The 17,503-nt window shown below is 48.7% G+C and overlaps 1 protein-coding gene across 1 annotated transcript in view; it reads right to left on the reverse strand.

Annotated features, from left to right (window-relative positions):
• The window catches only part of MDGA1 (MAM domain containing glycosylphosphatidylinositol anchor 1), a 94,871-nt gene that overhangs the window by 12,051 nt on the left and 65,317 nt on the right, over positions 1–17,503 (reverse strand). The window contains exons 12-13 of the mRNA XM_009583583.1: positions 10,419–10,571; positions 9,075–9,209 (exon numbers count right to left, since the gene is read on the reverse strand). Of these exons, the coding sequence (XP_009581878.1) occupies positions 9,075–9,209; positions 10,419–10,571 (288 nt within the window). The remainder of the gene's footprint in view (positions 1–9,074; positions 9,210–10,418; positions 10,572–17,503) is intronic.

The raw sequence follows: 17,503 nt of genomic DNA on the forward strand, positions 1-17,503 counted from the left end.
GCTGCCTTTGTTTCTCTGTGCAGCTCCTGGCAAGCAGGATGGGACATGCTGGTGGGGATGCACCCGCAAAGCCCTGACTCCCCCAGTGCAAGGTGGGCAGCTTCTATGGGCAGCAAAACAGCCCAGCTCTGCTGCTTTTTTTGTGGCCCTAATCCTCCCAAGCACGGCACCATCTTGCCCTTAATTTAATGAGAAATTGTGGGACTATTTCTGCGGCATTTCTGGTGGGCACGTGGGGCAGGGGGACAGAAGGCATGCCAATTAGCCTTTCTGGGGCATGTGATGGGAAAGGGGGGTTGGCCCCAGCTTCAGCTGCCAGCAAAACCACCTGCACAGGGGCTTGGTCTGTCCAGATAGGGCTCCAAAGGAGGCCCAGAGGGTGATTTGGGGTCAGACTCCTGTTTGTCCTGGATAGGAAGACAGCCAGTGTTGGTCTCTGTCAGACACACCAACCTCTCTCTTCTCACCTGGCAGCCTGCACCACTCACCGCTCTCCTAAAGTTGAGCACTGTAGATTAGAGCATCTAAATTAATCTCAAGCCCCAGAATGGACTTTCTGGATTACGGTCCTAAGGCCCTACAGAGGGCAGATGCCAGACCATGACTTCTCATTACAAAGACCAAGTCGAAGGCAGGGCTTGAGACCTACTCTGGTGAAGCAGCTGTGAAGAAGAGCCTCCATAGGCAGCAGTGCTGGTCAGTCCATGGACAGGATCATTAGACTTGCTCTGTGCCTCAGAAGACTGAGCTGCTGCAGCACATCTTTCTTCCCCTCCAATGTTTTCTGGAATCAAGCAGTCTGAAGGCAGCCAGGCAGCTCCTTCCCTCTTACTGTACCTGGTTGCTGTACCTGGTGGTCCCCAGAAGTGCTGTGTACTACCTTAGGGAGGAGAGGCCAGCCTGAGGGAAGATGGGAGTACGAGGAACGTAGCAAGAAGGAGACCATGTGTAGGCAACTTTTCCCACCAATTCTGCAGACTCAAGAAGCAGAGTGAACCATAGTTGCTGTGAGATCTGCTTGCTCCTTGTTCACCCTCTGTTTTGTGACATGCCCAGATGCCTCCAGGCAAATGCTCTCTCTTCTCCCAGCTTTGATAACGGAACCTTTCATCTTTGCCACCAGAGACAGCTGGGTTCTTTGCACCATTTGTGTGCTCAACTCTCAGACTGAGAGCACGCACTGTGCTCAGCTCTCTCAGATGAGCTGAAACAGAAGTCGGCTTCATAGACACTGCCAGGTTTAAAAGAGCACAACAGCCAGTCAGGGGGAATCTGCCTGCCTCCTTTCTGTGGGCAGGCTTTGCGAAGACCTCAGCCAGAGAGGAGGAAGCCTCCCAGAACCCCCAGAATACAAGCGGTGCGTGTGGGAGGGTTCCTGACAAAAACCCTGCAGAAGCAGATGTACTTATGCTGAGGAAGTCTTTGCCTGTCTCCTCTCTATCCCTATTAACAACCTATTTCCCCATCATCACCCAGTCTGTGGTATCTCACTCCTGGAAGCCAAGCACAGGGCAGCTGCACGGCTGCAGGGCTGGGAGCAGATGGGCTGTTCTGGTGCGATGCTGAAGCCAGCAAGACAGCAGGAACGAGCAGCTGAGATCACATATTCTTCCTCTTGAACTGAAGACACCACTCAAAATCTGTTCTCTGGCCTCCTCCCCTGCCTGACCCAAGGAGACATAAGAGGTGAATGTTTCAGGCCTGGGAAGTGGTTTGCTGCAGGAAGGCTGTGAGAGTAGACTGTGTTCCCAGCTTTGAGGCAGGATGCATTATAGCAAGACATTTTATGCCCGGCTGTACTTTCACCAGAAAACTTCCAGGGGACTGGCTGAGACAGTGAGACTCCCAGCCTGGATCTGCAAACTCCTTCAATTCAAGTGCTGGGGTGCCTGTCATCCCTGCAGAGTTCTCTTTGGGAGAGGCAGTCACTCCTAGAAATGGTGATGACTGACACTTGTTGAGCATTTTTTGATTTTCTGGGAAGCATTTCAATACATATTACAAAATCATGTCTTGTAGAAGTTCAAGAACAGATTGGGATGGTTGCACAAGCAGTGCAAGATAGTTGCGCACTCTGGGCCCCCAGCCTTTATCCTGTCAGAGCACCCAGGGGGGTCTCCAGATGTGCACCTGGAATGACCAGCTTCAGTCTCCACTTGTACAATTATGGAACTGGTGAAACAGTTAATGGTCCATGGAGAAAACAGAAGAGTCACCTGGGAGTGCTAAAGAAATAGCTGGATATGGACTGAGAACTCCCGTTTTCTCTTAAGTGTCTGTTAAGTTTTGTATCTAGCAATTTCAGGGTCTGAATAATTGATGCAACACCTGATGTCTCAGGAGACGATCAGGTTGCAGTATATCCTTAAAGCTACTCAACTTCGCGCAAGGCTGCTGCTGCTGCTATGAGCCATGTCTGAATGGAAAGACACTTTGCTGAGACCTGGAGGAAGGGAGGGGGGATCATAGCAGCTTCCCACCAGACGAGTAACAGTGACTCAAATCAGGTGAGCAAGAGCAAAGATGATCTGTGGGGATTCAGGGCATCTGCAAAATGAATCGGTGTCAGCAATCTGTGCCCCTGACAACCTTCCCAACAGATTCTGCAGCAGGAAAAAAGACAGAAGAAGAGGACTTTTGAAGAAGGCAACGTTTCAGTGGCTATCTGCACTGGGAACTTGATTCAGTGATGCACTTTTAGTGAGGGGCAAGGAAAGGCAGGGATCAATGCACCCAAATTCAAGGTACTAAGCAGAATGCCTGCATCAACATGAAGACACGTTATTCGTGGAATAAAAATGACATATAGCCAATCCACATCTGAATGCCTTTCCCTCCTCTCCATGTCTTCTTCAGCTTTACATGCCAAGCTCTTTGGCTTAGGGATGATTCAGTCCCACGCCCGCAAGCCGTGTCAAGCATGCTGTTGGTGTTCTTTGTAAGTAAACATCCAATGAAGGTGTAGACACATAGTGTTTACTGGGCTCCAGCAAGAGTAACTGAAGGGAGTTCTCTGCCCTTGGTTATGCAGGAAGTTTGATTAGATGATGTATTGGTCCCATCTGGTCTTAATAATCTTTAAATCTATGGCTCTAATCCAAAGTTCACTGAAGTCTTTAGAAAAACAGTGACTTCAACGGTCTTTGGTTCAGAGCCACTGTATTGAACCTACAGAGCTTGAATGACACTTTACAAATATGTGGTTATCTTGCCAGTATTTATAATCTTTGCTCACGATCACGATATTTGACTACCTTCTCAAAAAAACAAGCAGATACTACCAGAAGAGACCACAGTCTATCCAAAGGGTCCATACCATAGCCCACAGGAAGCTGCTGGATGTCTGCACAAAACATTAGTCAAATACACATCTATTGACGGAGGAATGAGTAAAGCCAAGAACCCATTTGAATAAGTGGAAAAAGAGAGAGTATTTAAAAAATTGAATACATTTTTTCATTACGAACTGTTCACTTAACTCTAACTGCAACTTGTTTTCAAGAGCCTAGAGGGAAGTGAATCATACTCATTAGGAAAATCAGCCTCCCCTCAATCAATCCAGTGATGTAATCTCTATCGTGTAGAGTTATTGCACTGGAGATAATGGCATGGATTTAATGAACGATGCATTTGTATATAAGGCAAACTTTATATATCCAACAGAATGCAGCTACCTCCAGGGTGCCACCGGTATAACTGTGTTCATAAACAAGGTTGGGTAGGAATGAGGGAGCTATGATGTTGAATCCTACAAAAAGGATGTCTCCATGGTTCAAATTGCTTTTACATTGACATAGCTGGTACCTCTCAATCTGTGTGACCTGACAGCTCTGACTACTGTCACTTGTCAGAAACAAGATGCAGCCACATGGCATCCATGCTAACACTGGCTCCTATGCGTGACCATCCACCATGACCTCTCAGACACACCTTTGCACTGGTTGCATTATCTGAGTCAAAGAAGTAAAGAAGCAATTCAGTTTGGCAGGCCTTCCAGATCTGTGTTTCCTACTCAGCAGGAGGGCGTCAGTGGTGACACTACCAGTGTAAGTGGCCTGCCTACAACCCAATTACCTCTGTGAAACAGCATATGGCTTTCTTGAACTTGGATGCTGTGGCAAGTGATCTGATTAGGTCTCATTGTTTCTAGTGACTCAGAACCAAAAATCCCTCTTAAACAATCCCAAGCACTGTTCCTCACAGTATCTTAGAACAGAACAGAACAGAACAGAATAGAATAGAATAGAATAGAAAAGCCTTAGAAAAATAAATATAATAGAATAGTTCAGTTGGAAGGGACCTACAACCATCATCTAGTCCAACTGCCTGACTACTTTGATCACCTCCCTAGGAAGCCTGTTCCAGTATCTGACCACCCCCTCAGTAAAGAAATGTTTCCTCATATCTAGTCTGATCCTCCCCTAGGAGGATGCAGCTTTGAACCATTCCCACGTGTCCTGTCACTGGATACCAGGGAGAAGGGATCAGCACTTCCCTCTCCACTTCCCCTCTTCAAGAAGCTGTAAAGAGCAATGAGTAGTTTACAATTTCATTGGAAGCTTTCCATCCTGATTATACATAGGCTAGACTTAGCTGGGTTGTCAGATAAGGTCTGTGTCAGCACTAAGCTGGAACAACAGCACCTTTAGGAGTTTCACAGATGCTGGACACATTCCAGAAAATAAGCCTGTTCCCTGATTTCTGGGAGAGGAACCGGCCAAGTTAAGACCATGACACTGCTAGTGCAGAAATGAGGCTCGAAGTACAAAAATTGCAAGCTCAGAGCAGGGTCTTCAGGCACTGCATTCAATCAGGCCCAGCCCTTGGAGCCCAGGACTTGCCAGTGTCACTACAGGAAGCAGCTGAACAGTCCCATCTTGGGAGGTACCCCAGGGCAAGGAGGGGTCTTTGCCTTCTCCCCTCTCTGAGGCCATATCTCGTCATAAGCCTGTGTGCACTGACTACTGCTATTAAAAACACAGTGAACATAGTTTGAAAAGGGTCTACCAGTGAGCTCACAAATCAGATGGAGGCTAAAAAATTGCTGCTTGGGTACATCCTACATCACTGCTTTTATGTAGGTACCCCTGTGAGCAAGTAAACTCTTTGACCCAAGTGTCTTCCCCATGAGCACAGTCACTGGCTCACGAGATAGGGAGCTATAGCGTTAGCAATCACCATGTACCATGGGGACCACAGTGGCCACACAAAAAACTAAATTCTCTGTGGCTGAAATTTCCTCATCCCTCTGAGCAATGTTTCTCCTGCGGTCTGACTATGAAGACATCTTTTGCTGCAGGGTCTGCGAGAGCATCCAGCAGCGGGCAGGAGGCCATGCAGATCATAACCTGGCAACCACTGAGCCAGGAGACATGAGAGAGGGGTGGCAGAGGACTGCGGTAGGAGCAGTCCATCGGGACACTGTCCCCTCAAAGCATCCCCCTCCCAGGCAGCCCCTGGGAAGGGAGGAAGAGGAGTCTGATGGCTGAAGCAAGGACTTGAGGATCTGCTCCCAGCTGCGATGCTGACTCACCAAGCCAACTCAACAAAGAGGCTTTTTGAACTTGGTGACTGGTCGCTGCCTGCCGTGGCTAACTTCCCCTCCTGAAGAAAGCAAGCAATTCCTTGTTTGATATATCTGCGCCTGCTGCAAGCAAGACACCCTTGTTCTTGAATGCCTCGTGGAAACGGGGTTTCTTTCCTTCCCCTCCCCCTGATTTTTGTGTTTGGGCTGGCAGGATTGTAGGGCAATGCGAATGCTCGCTCCAGAGGGGACTGAGGAAGGAAAACCGATGACCAAATAACTCCAGAAGAACAGGAATTGCCTCCAGGGAGCTCCCCTTCACCCTGCTTTCTCATCAGTTGAGAGATATTCAACATCACCCTGCTCTGCTAGTCGCTGAATATTTTATACCATGGCTACAAACGCTCCATTTGTATTCTGTTTCTCTCTTTCGTCATATCTATTATAAACGAGTAGTGTCTGGGAACTCTCACAGGGAAGATTTGCCTGGATGGCTATGGATATTTTATAGTCAAATTGTGAGAGTAAACCAGCTTTCAAGTTCTGTAGAGGGGGGAAAAAGGTAATAAAAGCATTATTAAAAAAATAAATAAATGTCGGGATTTTATATGGCTTCTTTTCATAGTGACAGAGCTTTGGTTTGCTCCACGATGGAGCTGGAGCTGCTAGGAGAGACTTGGGCTGGGAGATGTCCTCTTGCTGGCACTGTCTGCCAACAGGAGCAATCTGATACGCTCTTGCTAAGAGCTACGGCTGGCTCAGCAGGGCTGGCATCTGGCTTGGTAGGACTGGGCTGGCACTAGGTGGGCCAGGGGTTGGGGCCGTGTCTGCAGGCATCAGGAATAGCTGGCTATATGGGAAGCAAGACATGGCCCAGCATTGTAGCCACCCCATCTTTACCTTCATATTGTTGCATATGTGATACAGGTAGGAGGCCAGGGCTTGTCTCCTCATTTGACAGGAGAAGTCCTAGCGAGGAGCTCTGTATCTGAGAGGGGGCACTTTCCTCCAACCCAGGGCTAAAGAAGAAGAGCTGAAGAAACTTGCTTTCCCCTCAGGCAGGCTGCCACTTCCCCAGAGGACTCTGCGAGGACTTCAGCCACCAAGGGCATGAAGCCTGGCACCATCCGAACAAGCTAAAGCTTTCTGGCAGGGTTTCACAGCTTCCGCACAAGCAAAACCAGCCAGGGAGTAATCAACATCCATTACAAATGTAGATCGAGCCATTAGACCTGCTGAAACAGAGTGTGTCCCAAACACGGGTTCGTTCATGCGTGTGCAGGGATGAGGACAGCTATGCCAGGGTGCTGCCAACATGGCAGTAAGGAAAAACGACCAAGTAGCATAAGAGTTAGTAAGTAGCATAGCGGGAATGATGAAAACCAGACAATTTTAGGATTACTAGGCATTTTCCTGGAGAGGCCTCAGTTTCACTCTGTGCCCCGATATGCAGAAGAAAAGCTGAAATGACTACAGAATATCGTGAATGGCCCTGAAAGAAACTCCAGAGTAGAGACCAGATACCGGGTACTGAATTTCAATTTGCAGACAGATTTATTGTGGGTTCGCTAGACCAAGCCACATATTCCACAGGCCAAGAGAAAAAGAACTTTTTCTCATTTCTTTCTCTTTCATTCTCTGACTCTATCTAGTCAGTCTAATTTTAAAATAATTTATTCGCTCTCAGCTGAGCACCCACCCTGGAAATCATCATATGGCATTAAAGAGTCTATCCACCTCGCACAAATTTATCAGCCCCTTTGTGCAACAAGGACAAAATGGGGAACAGGCAGGGGCAGCAACATTTCCTTCATTGAGTATGAAGGGAAAAATCAACAGATATAAAAGGCGCCTGAACCCGAGGAATAGAAAATGGCACTCAGCGGCTTTCTTAGGTCTTGGGAGTCACTGTATCTTTTGCTCTGGGCAATTTGTGGGTGGAGCAAATGAATAAAGAGTTAAAACACTAAAAGCCAAAACCCTGTAATGAACTGACTCCTGGCATGTCCAGTCCACCCCATCTCCAGACAGACCACCACATGAGAGCTGTAAAACAGAGCGCTCTTCCAAAAGCAAGCAAAAGCTGAAGTGCTTTTACTTCCCCTGTGAAATGAACTTGGAAATACGATACATAGCTGCATTCCTAAAGGAAACAAAGCAAGAGAGGCCTCCTCCCTCCGCATCTTCTTGCCTTGCCAGTCTCCCACCGGTCTGGGCCACCCTTCATTGCAATCACAAAGAATGAGATCCCTTTCAAAGCCTCGAGGAGAAGATGTGCAGGAATTAGGCAGCAAGGCTAACTGACCACAGCAGACAACTGCAGGGAACAAGGGAGTTTGCCAGCCAGCATTAACAGCTGGACTCTGTCAGCTAAAGAAGACCAGCAGGTCCAGGAAAACCTGGTGTGAACCAACACTGACAGTGCTCTGCCTGAGCAACCTGCCGTCGCCGGTGTGAAGACGGCACAGAGCAGCCTGTCTGCAGGGGGAATACAGGTGCGTGCAAACACCTCCAATCTAGCTGGACTCTGAGTGCAGACAGCAAATATGAGCCCTCAGAGCAAAGACAGAGATGGAGACCTGCTCAGTGAACCGCAGCCCAGTCCCTACCTCCCGGCACCCATGGGGTCAGGGTTTCAGCCTCGCCCCCACTGAGAGAAGGAGATCCCAGATTTTGCAGCTTAACCTCTCTGCTGATGCACACGCACGCAGAGGTGTGATGGCTGGACTCGGGAGCGCGTTCCCTCCCAATGACATCAACGGTGCCAAGGCAGAGAGCTGTTAATTAACCCCGCTTATTGAAGGGCGGACACATTCCTGCCTGGGCCCTGATTTTTCAGTCAGGCTCCAGTCCAGCAGGTGATTAATAACCCAGCGTGCTGTGGGAAGAGTGCATCTATTATTCAAATTAATGAAATTATAATCAAGAGGTGACGAATTAGCAATTGCTCCTTGCCTGGATATGGAAAATCATTAGTGTGCCAGGCGCTTCTGGGGTGCTCGTGCACTCGTAGGCTTACAGTTAGAAAGGAGGGAGTCACGCAGAGCAGACAGCCCCTTGGCACAGCTGAGGGAACACGCATCCTGCCCACCCCAAAATAGCTGCGGCTGCTAAGGAGCCCTCCCGTCCCACAAAGCCCCTATGCCTCTGTCCCCTCTCCAACAGACAGACTGTTCACCTGGTGTCCTGCTGCCTGAAGCGAGGTGGCTGTGGCCGTGAGCAGGAGAATTGTGTGCACACAGGTACAATGCTCTTGTTTGTGGAGGGTAGGGAGCCTTATGCTAGAGGAGGAGCGAGCCAGAGGGGAAAGGGTGATGGCTGACTGCAAGATACTGCCCCGAGGATGGGCTGCAACAGCCTCACAACCCTGACTCTGCAGGGGTGTGAGTCAGGGACAAGTATCTGAACGCAACAGTCCACCCTGGCGCTTTGAACACTGGAGTAGGACTCATGAATCGCTGGCGCTGGCACGGCTGGTGGAGCGGAGGTTGGAGGTCTTCCCCGACAGCCTGCACTAGGCTGGGGTTGCCCTTCCACAGAGGGTACTCACCGATGTGCTTCCCGTACATGTGGTAGTAGAAGGAGACGCAGTAATACTTGGCAGTAATGTTGTAGAGGGGGCTGATGAGCCGGGCTTTGTCTCCTGTCACCCGGGGCCGGGACGCCTCGATGAACATGTAATAACCTACAGAATGAGAGGGAAAGGTGGGGAAAGGCAGCGTGCACTGGGTCTCACTCCCTGCAAGCGATGGGATGCCGGAGGCTGGGAGACCCCTCCTTCTCTGAGAGACATGGCCTTGCTCTTCCCATCCGCTCTGCACCCATCGTGATCCTGGCCAGACACACTTGCAGGATGTCTGCAGTGCCTCCCCTGCCTCTGCAGTATTTAGGGGAAAGCAGGAGAGACGGGCATCATCAGACCTGCTGTGAGCGCATGCAGCAGGTGAGTCCCTGAACATGCACACACACATCTGTCTGGGTGCAAAATGAGCCTTTCTCCTGCAGCCCGAGGAGCCTCAGAGCTGACTGCACTGTGTAAGGAGAAAACCAGAAAGAGGAGGGAGAAACCATTCCAGCCTAATTCCTCTGCCTCAAGCAGAGGGAGGGAGGATTCGGTATATCTGGCCTAAACAATATTGTTATCTAAAGAGAACAATACCAAAGTAGTTGTTAACAACCCAGGGAGGAACAAATTAGCTATTTAATTTGTTGGCATAGTTTTCAATCCTCGATCAGGCTGGTGTACTGAACACTAATGGGAAAAGCCATTTCCTTAGCTGGCCATTGGATGTTTCCCATTTTTTCAGAGTTCAAAGATCTGTGCTTGCATACAAATTTACTTTGCTTGTTAGAGAAAGGGGAAAGCAATATCCAGCTAAAATGGAAGCATATACTCCATGCACAGCTAGCGTGAGCAATACACAACACCGGTCTCCTCCAGCTAGAGGTGAGGCACTTGCTGCCACCCCGCAGGCAGCTCCCGCCTGGTCTCTCATGCTCCTGCTTGGTACTAAGGAGATCTGTTTGCCTTCCTGAGACCTTCTTTGAGAAATCAGCTGGTTAAAACCAGCAGGGCCATTTCTAGCTGTTAGAGATGTTCTCCTACTAGTTTATCCTTTTTTGACTTCAAAACAAGCATCAAATCGGACAAGGGCATTAGGCAGCAGGCAATTAGCTGGTAACAAGAACTAATGCTCACACTATTCCCTTAAACAAAGTCGTGGGCGTTTTAATTGTGTGTTTAATGCCAATCAGTAACATGCAAATTAACTGCTTGCTCCCTGCACCCCGTGCGGAGGAGAAGCGTGTTGTGTGGAAAGCAGATCAGCAGTCCACTGGCTCCCAGAGCCGTAGGACTCCTGACAAGCCAAAAGAAACCCAGAGGTATGCCTACCCTCCGGCGTACCGCTGATGTCCGTGGGGGGCCCCGTGTTGACGGTGCGCTTGGGGTTCTGGGTCAGGGCATTCTGCCGGGTCCAGTCAAAGTTGTCCATCTTGTCTTGCACGAAGCCACAGATCTTCTCGTCCTCAAAGCGGCAAGTGTTATCTGTGGGGAAGGGAAGGGGCTGGTCAGCTGCGGCTTTTCAAACCTCCTCCCCAAGGCTGCCTGGGTGCTCGCAGCAAGTTGCACAGCACTGCTACGCCACCACCACGGCTCTGCATCAAGCTGGGGACAGATGGGCAGCCCCCGGCCTCAAGAAGAGGCTGAAAAGGAAGATATCCGTGATTAGTATGATTACGGAAGGGTTAATCCAGGTTGATGGATGTGATGGTCTGATGAAATGGAAGAAGGGAAGGCTATTAGGGCTAAAGAGAAAGAGAGATTCTGCTGGGAGGTCTGAGGGGCAAACGTAGAGAAGGGTGAAAAGATCATTGAAGGCAAACAGGCCACAAGGGCTTTTAAACCAGAACAACTTGATGGTAGAATAATTTCCCCAGGAGAGAGGAAAAAGCACCAGCAGATGACCCCCCCTTTGGGCTATATATTAAACTAAACTACGGCACACATGAAAAAAAAATCAGCTGTGGAGAAGAGGTCAGCTCAGTGCTACAAATGTGTCATTTAGCCAGAGTACATCCAATTTACACCAGTTAAAAGGCACATTTGATATTGCAGCTTATGCTGGTTCCCCTAACAGAATAAGTCACGTAGGTAAAAGATTTTTATGTAGGATCAACCACATGTGCAATAGGGCTCGGTTTTATTACTACCACAAGACAGTCATACCCTACAGCAATATTCTAAGACAGGTGAAAAATCTTGTGCATAGACATAACCCAATATGGACTTGCAGAGATTGGAATGAATTGGACTTGACCAAGCTGAAGACGGTAACCTTTGTGGTAAAAAGGTAGTTCCTGAGCCACAAAAACAAAGGCCAAGAACCAGCTTTGCACTGCTGACACAGTAGGAGAGGGATGGAGGAAAGAGGAAGAAGAGAAAGAGAAAACAGGTCCAAGACCTGATGTGAAAATTGCTTTGTGTTCTGAAAGGTCCCTGGGCAGACACCGGAGCTGGAGAATGGGCTGAGGGTGGGATCTTAGACCTCGCGAGTGGCACAGACACAGTAAGCACAGATCTCTTCACCTTCTGCCTTTATATAAGAGCAAGGAGGTGTCCTATGAAACTGAAAGATAAAAGTACTTAAAAGCTGTGAAAGTACACATACAGAAAGGAAAACAAGGCTCTTGGTAAGGGTTTGGGATGTGCTAGAAACCTCATCCATGGCATGCTGGTGCAAGACTCAACTTTTGGGGGTTTACCCCTCACACTGTTCCTGTTACGATGTCCAGACGAAGAGAAGCCCAAATGCCTACTTGGGCTCCTGCATTCCTCTATCTTCAGTGGTGGTTTTCTCTGGTTCCTGGGCAGAAGGCTCTCTGTTCTAGCATGGGTGGCTCTGGCAGGACACGTAGGGCAGAGCAGAGTCAGCAACCTATGGGCTGGACGCCAAGGATGGAATGGGCAAGGGAAGCTTTCTGCAATGCCAGGGCCAAAAGTTCCAGACATGGTATGTTGTGATGGTAGGAGCTTCACACACCTACCATGCCCACCAAAATCTGCCGTCTTGTACCAGAGAGGAGAGACTACCCGTGAAATGAACAGCATTTTGACCCTGAGATGCTGCACCTCCCGGTTCCTACCCTGCAGCTAAGGTCCTCCCCATCCCCTCCCATTTGGAAATGATAACAACTGTCATCCAAACAGACATCAAAAGCCTGCAGACCCCTGTGGTAGGGAAATGGGGTTTCCACGTTGTTGTTCCTCCTTCTTGCCTGTCTCTTTCCAGCATCCCACCAAAGCAGTGAGAAAAGAGGAGGCCCTGCTGTGGCCCGCAAAATGTCTCTGCCAACACAGGTTGGGTACTGTGCTGCAAGCCACGGGCTTGGTTCACGGACCAGGGCAGCTGGGTTTTCTGTAAGCAAAAAAAAGCGAGCTGAGCACAGCATCGGGAGCTCGGCTGGGCTGGCCACTTAACTGCTGATTAACCCTGGCTAAGTGCTTTCCGTTCAATCCGCTCATTTCTAATTAGCATCCTAATCCAAATTAGCCACTGCTCTGAAGTGCCGAGCACAGGGTGCCACATGGCAGCTGGAGCTGAAGGAGGAGGGAGGAGAGGGGAGCAGAGGACAGGGCAGATGCCTGCGGGGTCTGAGGCAGGGCAACTGTGTGGGCTGGGAGGCCCCTTTCATCCCCAGCACAAGGAGATGGAGGGGGAAAAGGGTGAGAAAGCAGCTTTTAGGGGTCCTTCCCGAGCCCTCGTGGCTGAGAGGAGGGAGTTTGTGGCTGCACCAGACACCCACTGGTCCTCAGGGGAGGGGCTGGAGCCCACAAGCTTTCTGATATTGCTGGGTTGATCTAACACCGCAGCTTCTCTCCATCGGACCGAAGACAAACATTTGCGTGGCTCCAGCTCACAGGTTGCCAGCTGCAGTTAGCGGACTCAAGTTTTCTCTTACAATGGCATTATCCTACACAGCAGGATCCACTGTGACTGTCCTTTTGCAATCAAAGGGACCGGGATGGTTTGCACCTCTGACCCTGTTGTGCACGTGGACCTTCAGAGGAGAAAGGTGACATCTTTCTCCAGCACAAAATTCCCTTAACAGAGAATATCAGGTGGAAAGCAGAGCTGAAAGCTATAACACAGAGGCCAGCCAGCCGACTGATTGAGAGGGAGCAGATTCACAAAGGACGAGGCACAGAAACCAAAGGAGAGGCAGATTAAGGAGAAAGCCCAAGCTCAGCTGGAGATCAGGGAGAGGTGTGCAAGCCAAGAGGACTGAGGACAGTATTCCCAATTTAGCGCCAAGGGCTGGTCATGCCAGCTGATGGACTATGTGCCTCATTTGTAAGAAGTCCCACACACCCATGGGATGGGACTGCTCAGAGAAGACGACTCGAAAGCTTGGAGAGAGATCTTTTAATGCCAAAACAAAGCCCTGGCTCCATTCTCTCCTTTCACTCAGATGCAGCTACTTCCAGAATGCAACACTTCTCGCAGAGAGCATAAAATAGAGAGGGTCCCATGCACCACAGATACCACAGCATGATCAGGCTTATGTGCAACACCATTTGCTGTGCGGGAGTTTATAACTACAGCACATTCCCTCTGCTTAGCTTGGGATCTCAAGGCGCTTTGCAACAACTAATGGACAAAGCTTTTTAATACCTCTATGAGGTAGCAATGCCTCTTTCTATGTATCTCCTGCATTACACATGAGGAAACAGATGCACAGAAGTATAGAGAGACACGTTTAAGGTCACAGCATGCAGTGCCAAAGCTGGAAACAGAACCCAAGTGCTCTGACTCCTCGTCCTTTGGTTTAAAACAAGCCACAGGAAGGCAAAGCTCCGGCGCTTCTCCGAGCTAGAAGTGGAGGTGCCCAGAATAACTAGATGTTCGGTGTGGTTTGGGACACCACCAGCACATCACCTCTGGATGGTTATCAGCAAGGCTCACCAGGAGAAACTTGGCAGATTCAGCCGAAAAGAAAACCTTTAAATGACCTGCTGTGTGTCAGAGGCCACAGCGGTGACCTAACTGTTGACCTCGGTTCTGTGAAGCAAACCTTCTTGCAGACTCCATGGTGCAAAGGAAGCTTCCTGTTTAAAAATTAAACAGTGGATTTAAATATTGAACACAGAAGTTGTTCTCTGGATTGTTAGAGGCGAGGTGGAGGTGGCAGGGGAGCTGGTCCCTCAAAGGCTGGAGTTAGCGCTGTCTTCACCAAACGGATTTCCTTGGCAGGCTTTGCAGTGCTGGCAGCTCAAAGTGCAGAGATGTTTGCTCCCAGTTACAGACACCTCCCTGCATTCCCAGGGGAGAGACTCTCTGCCATGGCTATTAGCATTTCTTGTTGCTTTGCTTTCTTGAGAAACATAATGGAGGTTTTCATTTCAAGTCCTTAGGGGGAAGCCATCCTTGGTCCTGAAATTCTGGCTGCCAGATGAATGCAAAAAATAATAATCCTATTCTAGCTGCAGACTATGGGTGAATAGCAGATGGAGCGCACTTGAATAAAATCGCCTTTGTCATTTAGCTGTGGTCTCATGACTGAAACTGGCTTGGAGCATAAGGGACCATGCTCCAAGCCTCAGCTCTGTTGTAGACCTGCTGTGTGACCCACAGGCTATCACCTTCCCTCTGGAGATCAGTTTCCCCATCTAGAAGATGAAGAGAATGAAAACCGTATTGCGACTTCAAAGTACGTTGGGATCTAAGAAACAGTATTTAACAGCCTTTTCCACAGTAAGTTTCTAAAGCATTTATAACCAGTAATGGAAGAAAGCTTCACAATACCATAAAACTGGTTGGGTCATACCGGATTGCCATCTGTTTTAGTATCTCCATCTGCGACAAGGGGATAATATGGCCCAGACAACCCTATTTGCCATCACGATACAAGGAATTGGTGTCAGTCACCTTTTTTTAACCTTTGCGTTACACACATTCCCGAGGAATGGGCACAGATTTGAGGAATCCAACTCTAAACACCAGGCTCACATCTCATTCCCACATGTTCATACCGGGGCAACAAGCTCAGATTCCTCTGGACTATGAGGCATTGTCAGAGACAAGACACACAAGCACTAGACAGTAAGCAATGAGCCAGGGTAATCTAGAACAACCAGCATCTGGTATTGATCACCACCCACCATACTTGTCCATGATCCCAAAACATTTTAGCACCACACACAGCCAGACTGCAGATATACGAGAAACAGTGTTGCTGCTCTGGCAGGGCAAGACACACCAGATGAGAAAAAAACCCCATCAATCCCGTATGCTTCTTAATGCCCTCATCAGCAAGGCTGTAAGGCTACATCTGCTAGAACCAGGGAAACCAAACCATCCACTGCTGATGAGCTGGAATAGCTTGCGGGGCAGCACTGCAGGGTTTGGGTTAGAAAGTGAAGACTATATCCAAATGAAATTGCAGGGGAGAGGTAAGAAGGAAAGAGCAGATTCCCCAGCACTGGAATTTAGTCATGACATTAAAATGGTCAGTTATTCTAAGAGATCTTTAAGGTAATACCTTAGAATTGAGATAATTCTAAGACAGTTTTTTAAAGTTAAATTCTGGTTTTTAGAACCAGATTAACTGATTTTTAAGAGTTATGGTCAGTCTTGCTGCTAACCTCTAAATATTTGAAATCCTCAATGTCTTTTGTTCACTTCCTCTGCTCTTACTTTGCTTTTGCTTTACAATCCCAGTATCTGGCTCTATAATGATGCCACGTGCATGCCTGCCCCAATGTCATTAACATCTTATTAGGCTGAGAGAGAAAATGCATGAAGAAATAATTGTATTAAGTGACTCTCAGAGTTTGTAAATTAATCACCATTGTGCACGCCCTTGGATCAGGCTGCCAGAGGCATTAATCATCTAATTTTTGCCTTTCACTTGAGAGCGCTCAGTGTTTGTTCCCAGAATTTGGCTGGGCAGCCTAGCGTGAGGATCCCCTTACAATCCTGTCCCAACCCTTTTCCCTGGGGGTGGTGGTAGCAGGGGAAGTGGGAAAATAAGAGGTAGTAGCAGGGACTTCCATGTTACTGGGATGAGAGTCTGGGAACTGAGCTGTGGCCCAGAGACAGAGCTAAGAGCCTTTGGGCTCATATTTCACTGGCAGCAGGTCTGAAAGCAAGTGCAGTGGGTGCAACTTTAGGCAGTCAATCTCAAGGCGTGAACTCACGGGCAAGACCCTGATGACTGGCCCAGAGGTCCCAATATCCAGCACAGGCTGGGTAACTCGTATCAAGCAGAAACCCTAAGTGTTGGCTTTACTGCATGAAAATACAAACGTGGCTGAGTTATCCTCCACCGTAGGCAAATTTCATGCAGTCGTTCTGGTCTCAGTCAAGGTGCCAAAGCGAACCCAGGCGAGCAGTCTGAAGGCTCAGTTTACAAAGATCCCAAGAGATCGATACAATTAGGACCGAAGTTGCTCTGGCTTTACCCGTGATTTATGTAGTGTAAAAGCAAGTGGCAAAAGGCCAGATTTTGTCACTTCCTCCAGCGGGCTGGGATGCTTGCCTCCTCCAGTGAGTACTGAGGGACACATTCTGGAGTGGGTCCCTGGCAATACGCTCAGTGCTTCCCAGTGAGTCTTCTATGGAGAATATTTAAAGAAGATCAGAAAGCGGGGAAAAGCAAAGCAAAGGGAATCAGAAATCAGAGCCACAAAATCCCTCTGACTCTATAAGAAGCTCCTGCTCTCAGGTTCATCAAACCATCCTCAGACTGTGAACTTGCAAGAGTGAATGCCTCATGGCTGCCTTAACAAGACAACCTAATTCTTGGCCACTGCTGCCTAATCCTGGCTTCTCCTTCCCACTGCTACCCTGCAGTGCAGCAGTAGCACTTGCCTACACATACACAGAGTAATAGATAAAAAGACTGAATGCTGACTCAGCAGCTGGAAACAGGGAGAAAGAAACAGCTACATGGAACCACCTGCTCCTCATGGACCACCAGCAAGTAGTCTGCCCAAGAGCTTTGCCTGGGCTTATATCCAACAATTGAAGCAAAGGGATTTTGTTTCATCCCCTGAAGATCACTCCACCGCTACTTAACGGCACGCTAGAAATCCTCTTTTATGCTCGATGGGCACCATCATGTTCTTATTAAAGACTACCATTCTGAGACGTTGTGCATTCTGCTCTCAAAATCAATGGGAACTCTGGGTGCTCGATAAAGATGGGCCTGCATCTTGGCAGGAATGACCAGAAGGTAAATAAGCAAGTAAACAGTGATGACACTGGAGGGAAAGAAGAAAGGGACTGTGCTCAAGGAGTCTGCAAGGAGAACCAGATCTGAGCCAGAGAACGCTCCATACCAGCCTGCAGAGATGTCAAGTGGTATCTTTCCTGGTCAGAAGAGGATGGGGGATATACATTCCTCAAAACCAGGTATTTTGGGGAACATTTAATAACCTGCTTACTGGATGCAGGTTGCTAGTGTTAGGGGTAGGGT

The sequence above is a fragment of the Fulmarus glacialis genome, unplaced genomic scaffold (genome assembly GCF_000690835.1).
Source record: "Fulmarus glacialis isolate BGI_N327 unplaced genomic scaffold, ASM69083v1 scaffold758, whole genome shotgun sequence".
In the NCBI taxonomy this organism is placed as follows: Eukaryota; Metazoa; Chordata; class Aves; order Procellariiformes; family Procellariidae; genus Fulmarus; species Fulmarus glacialis.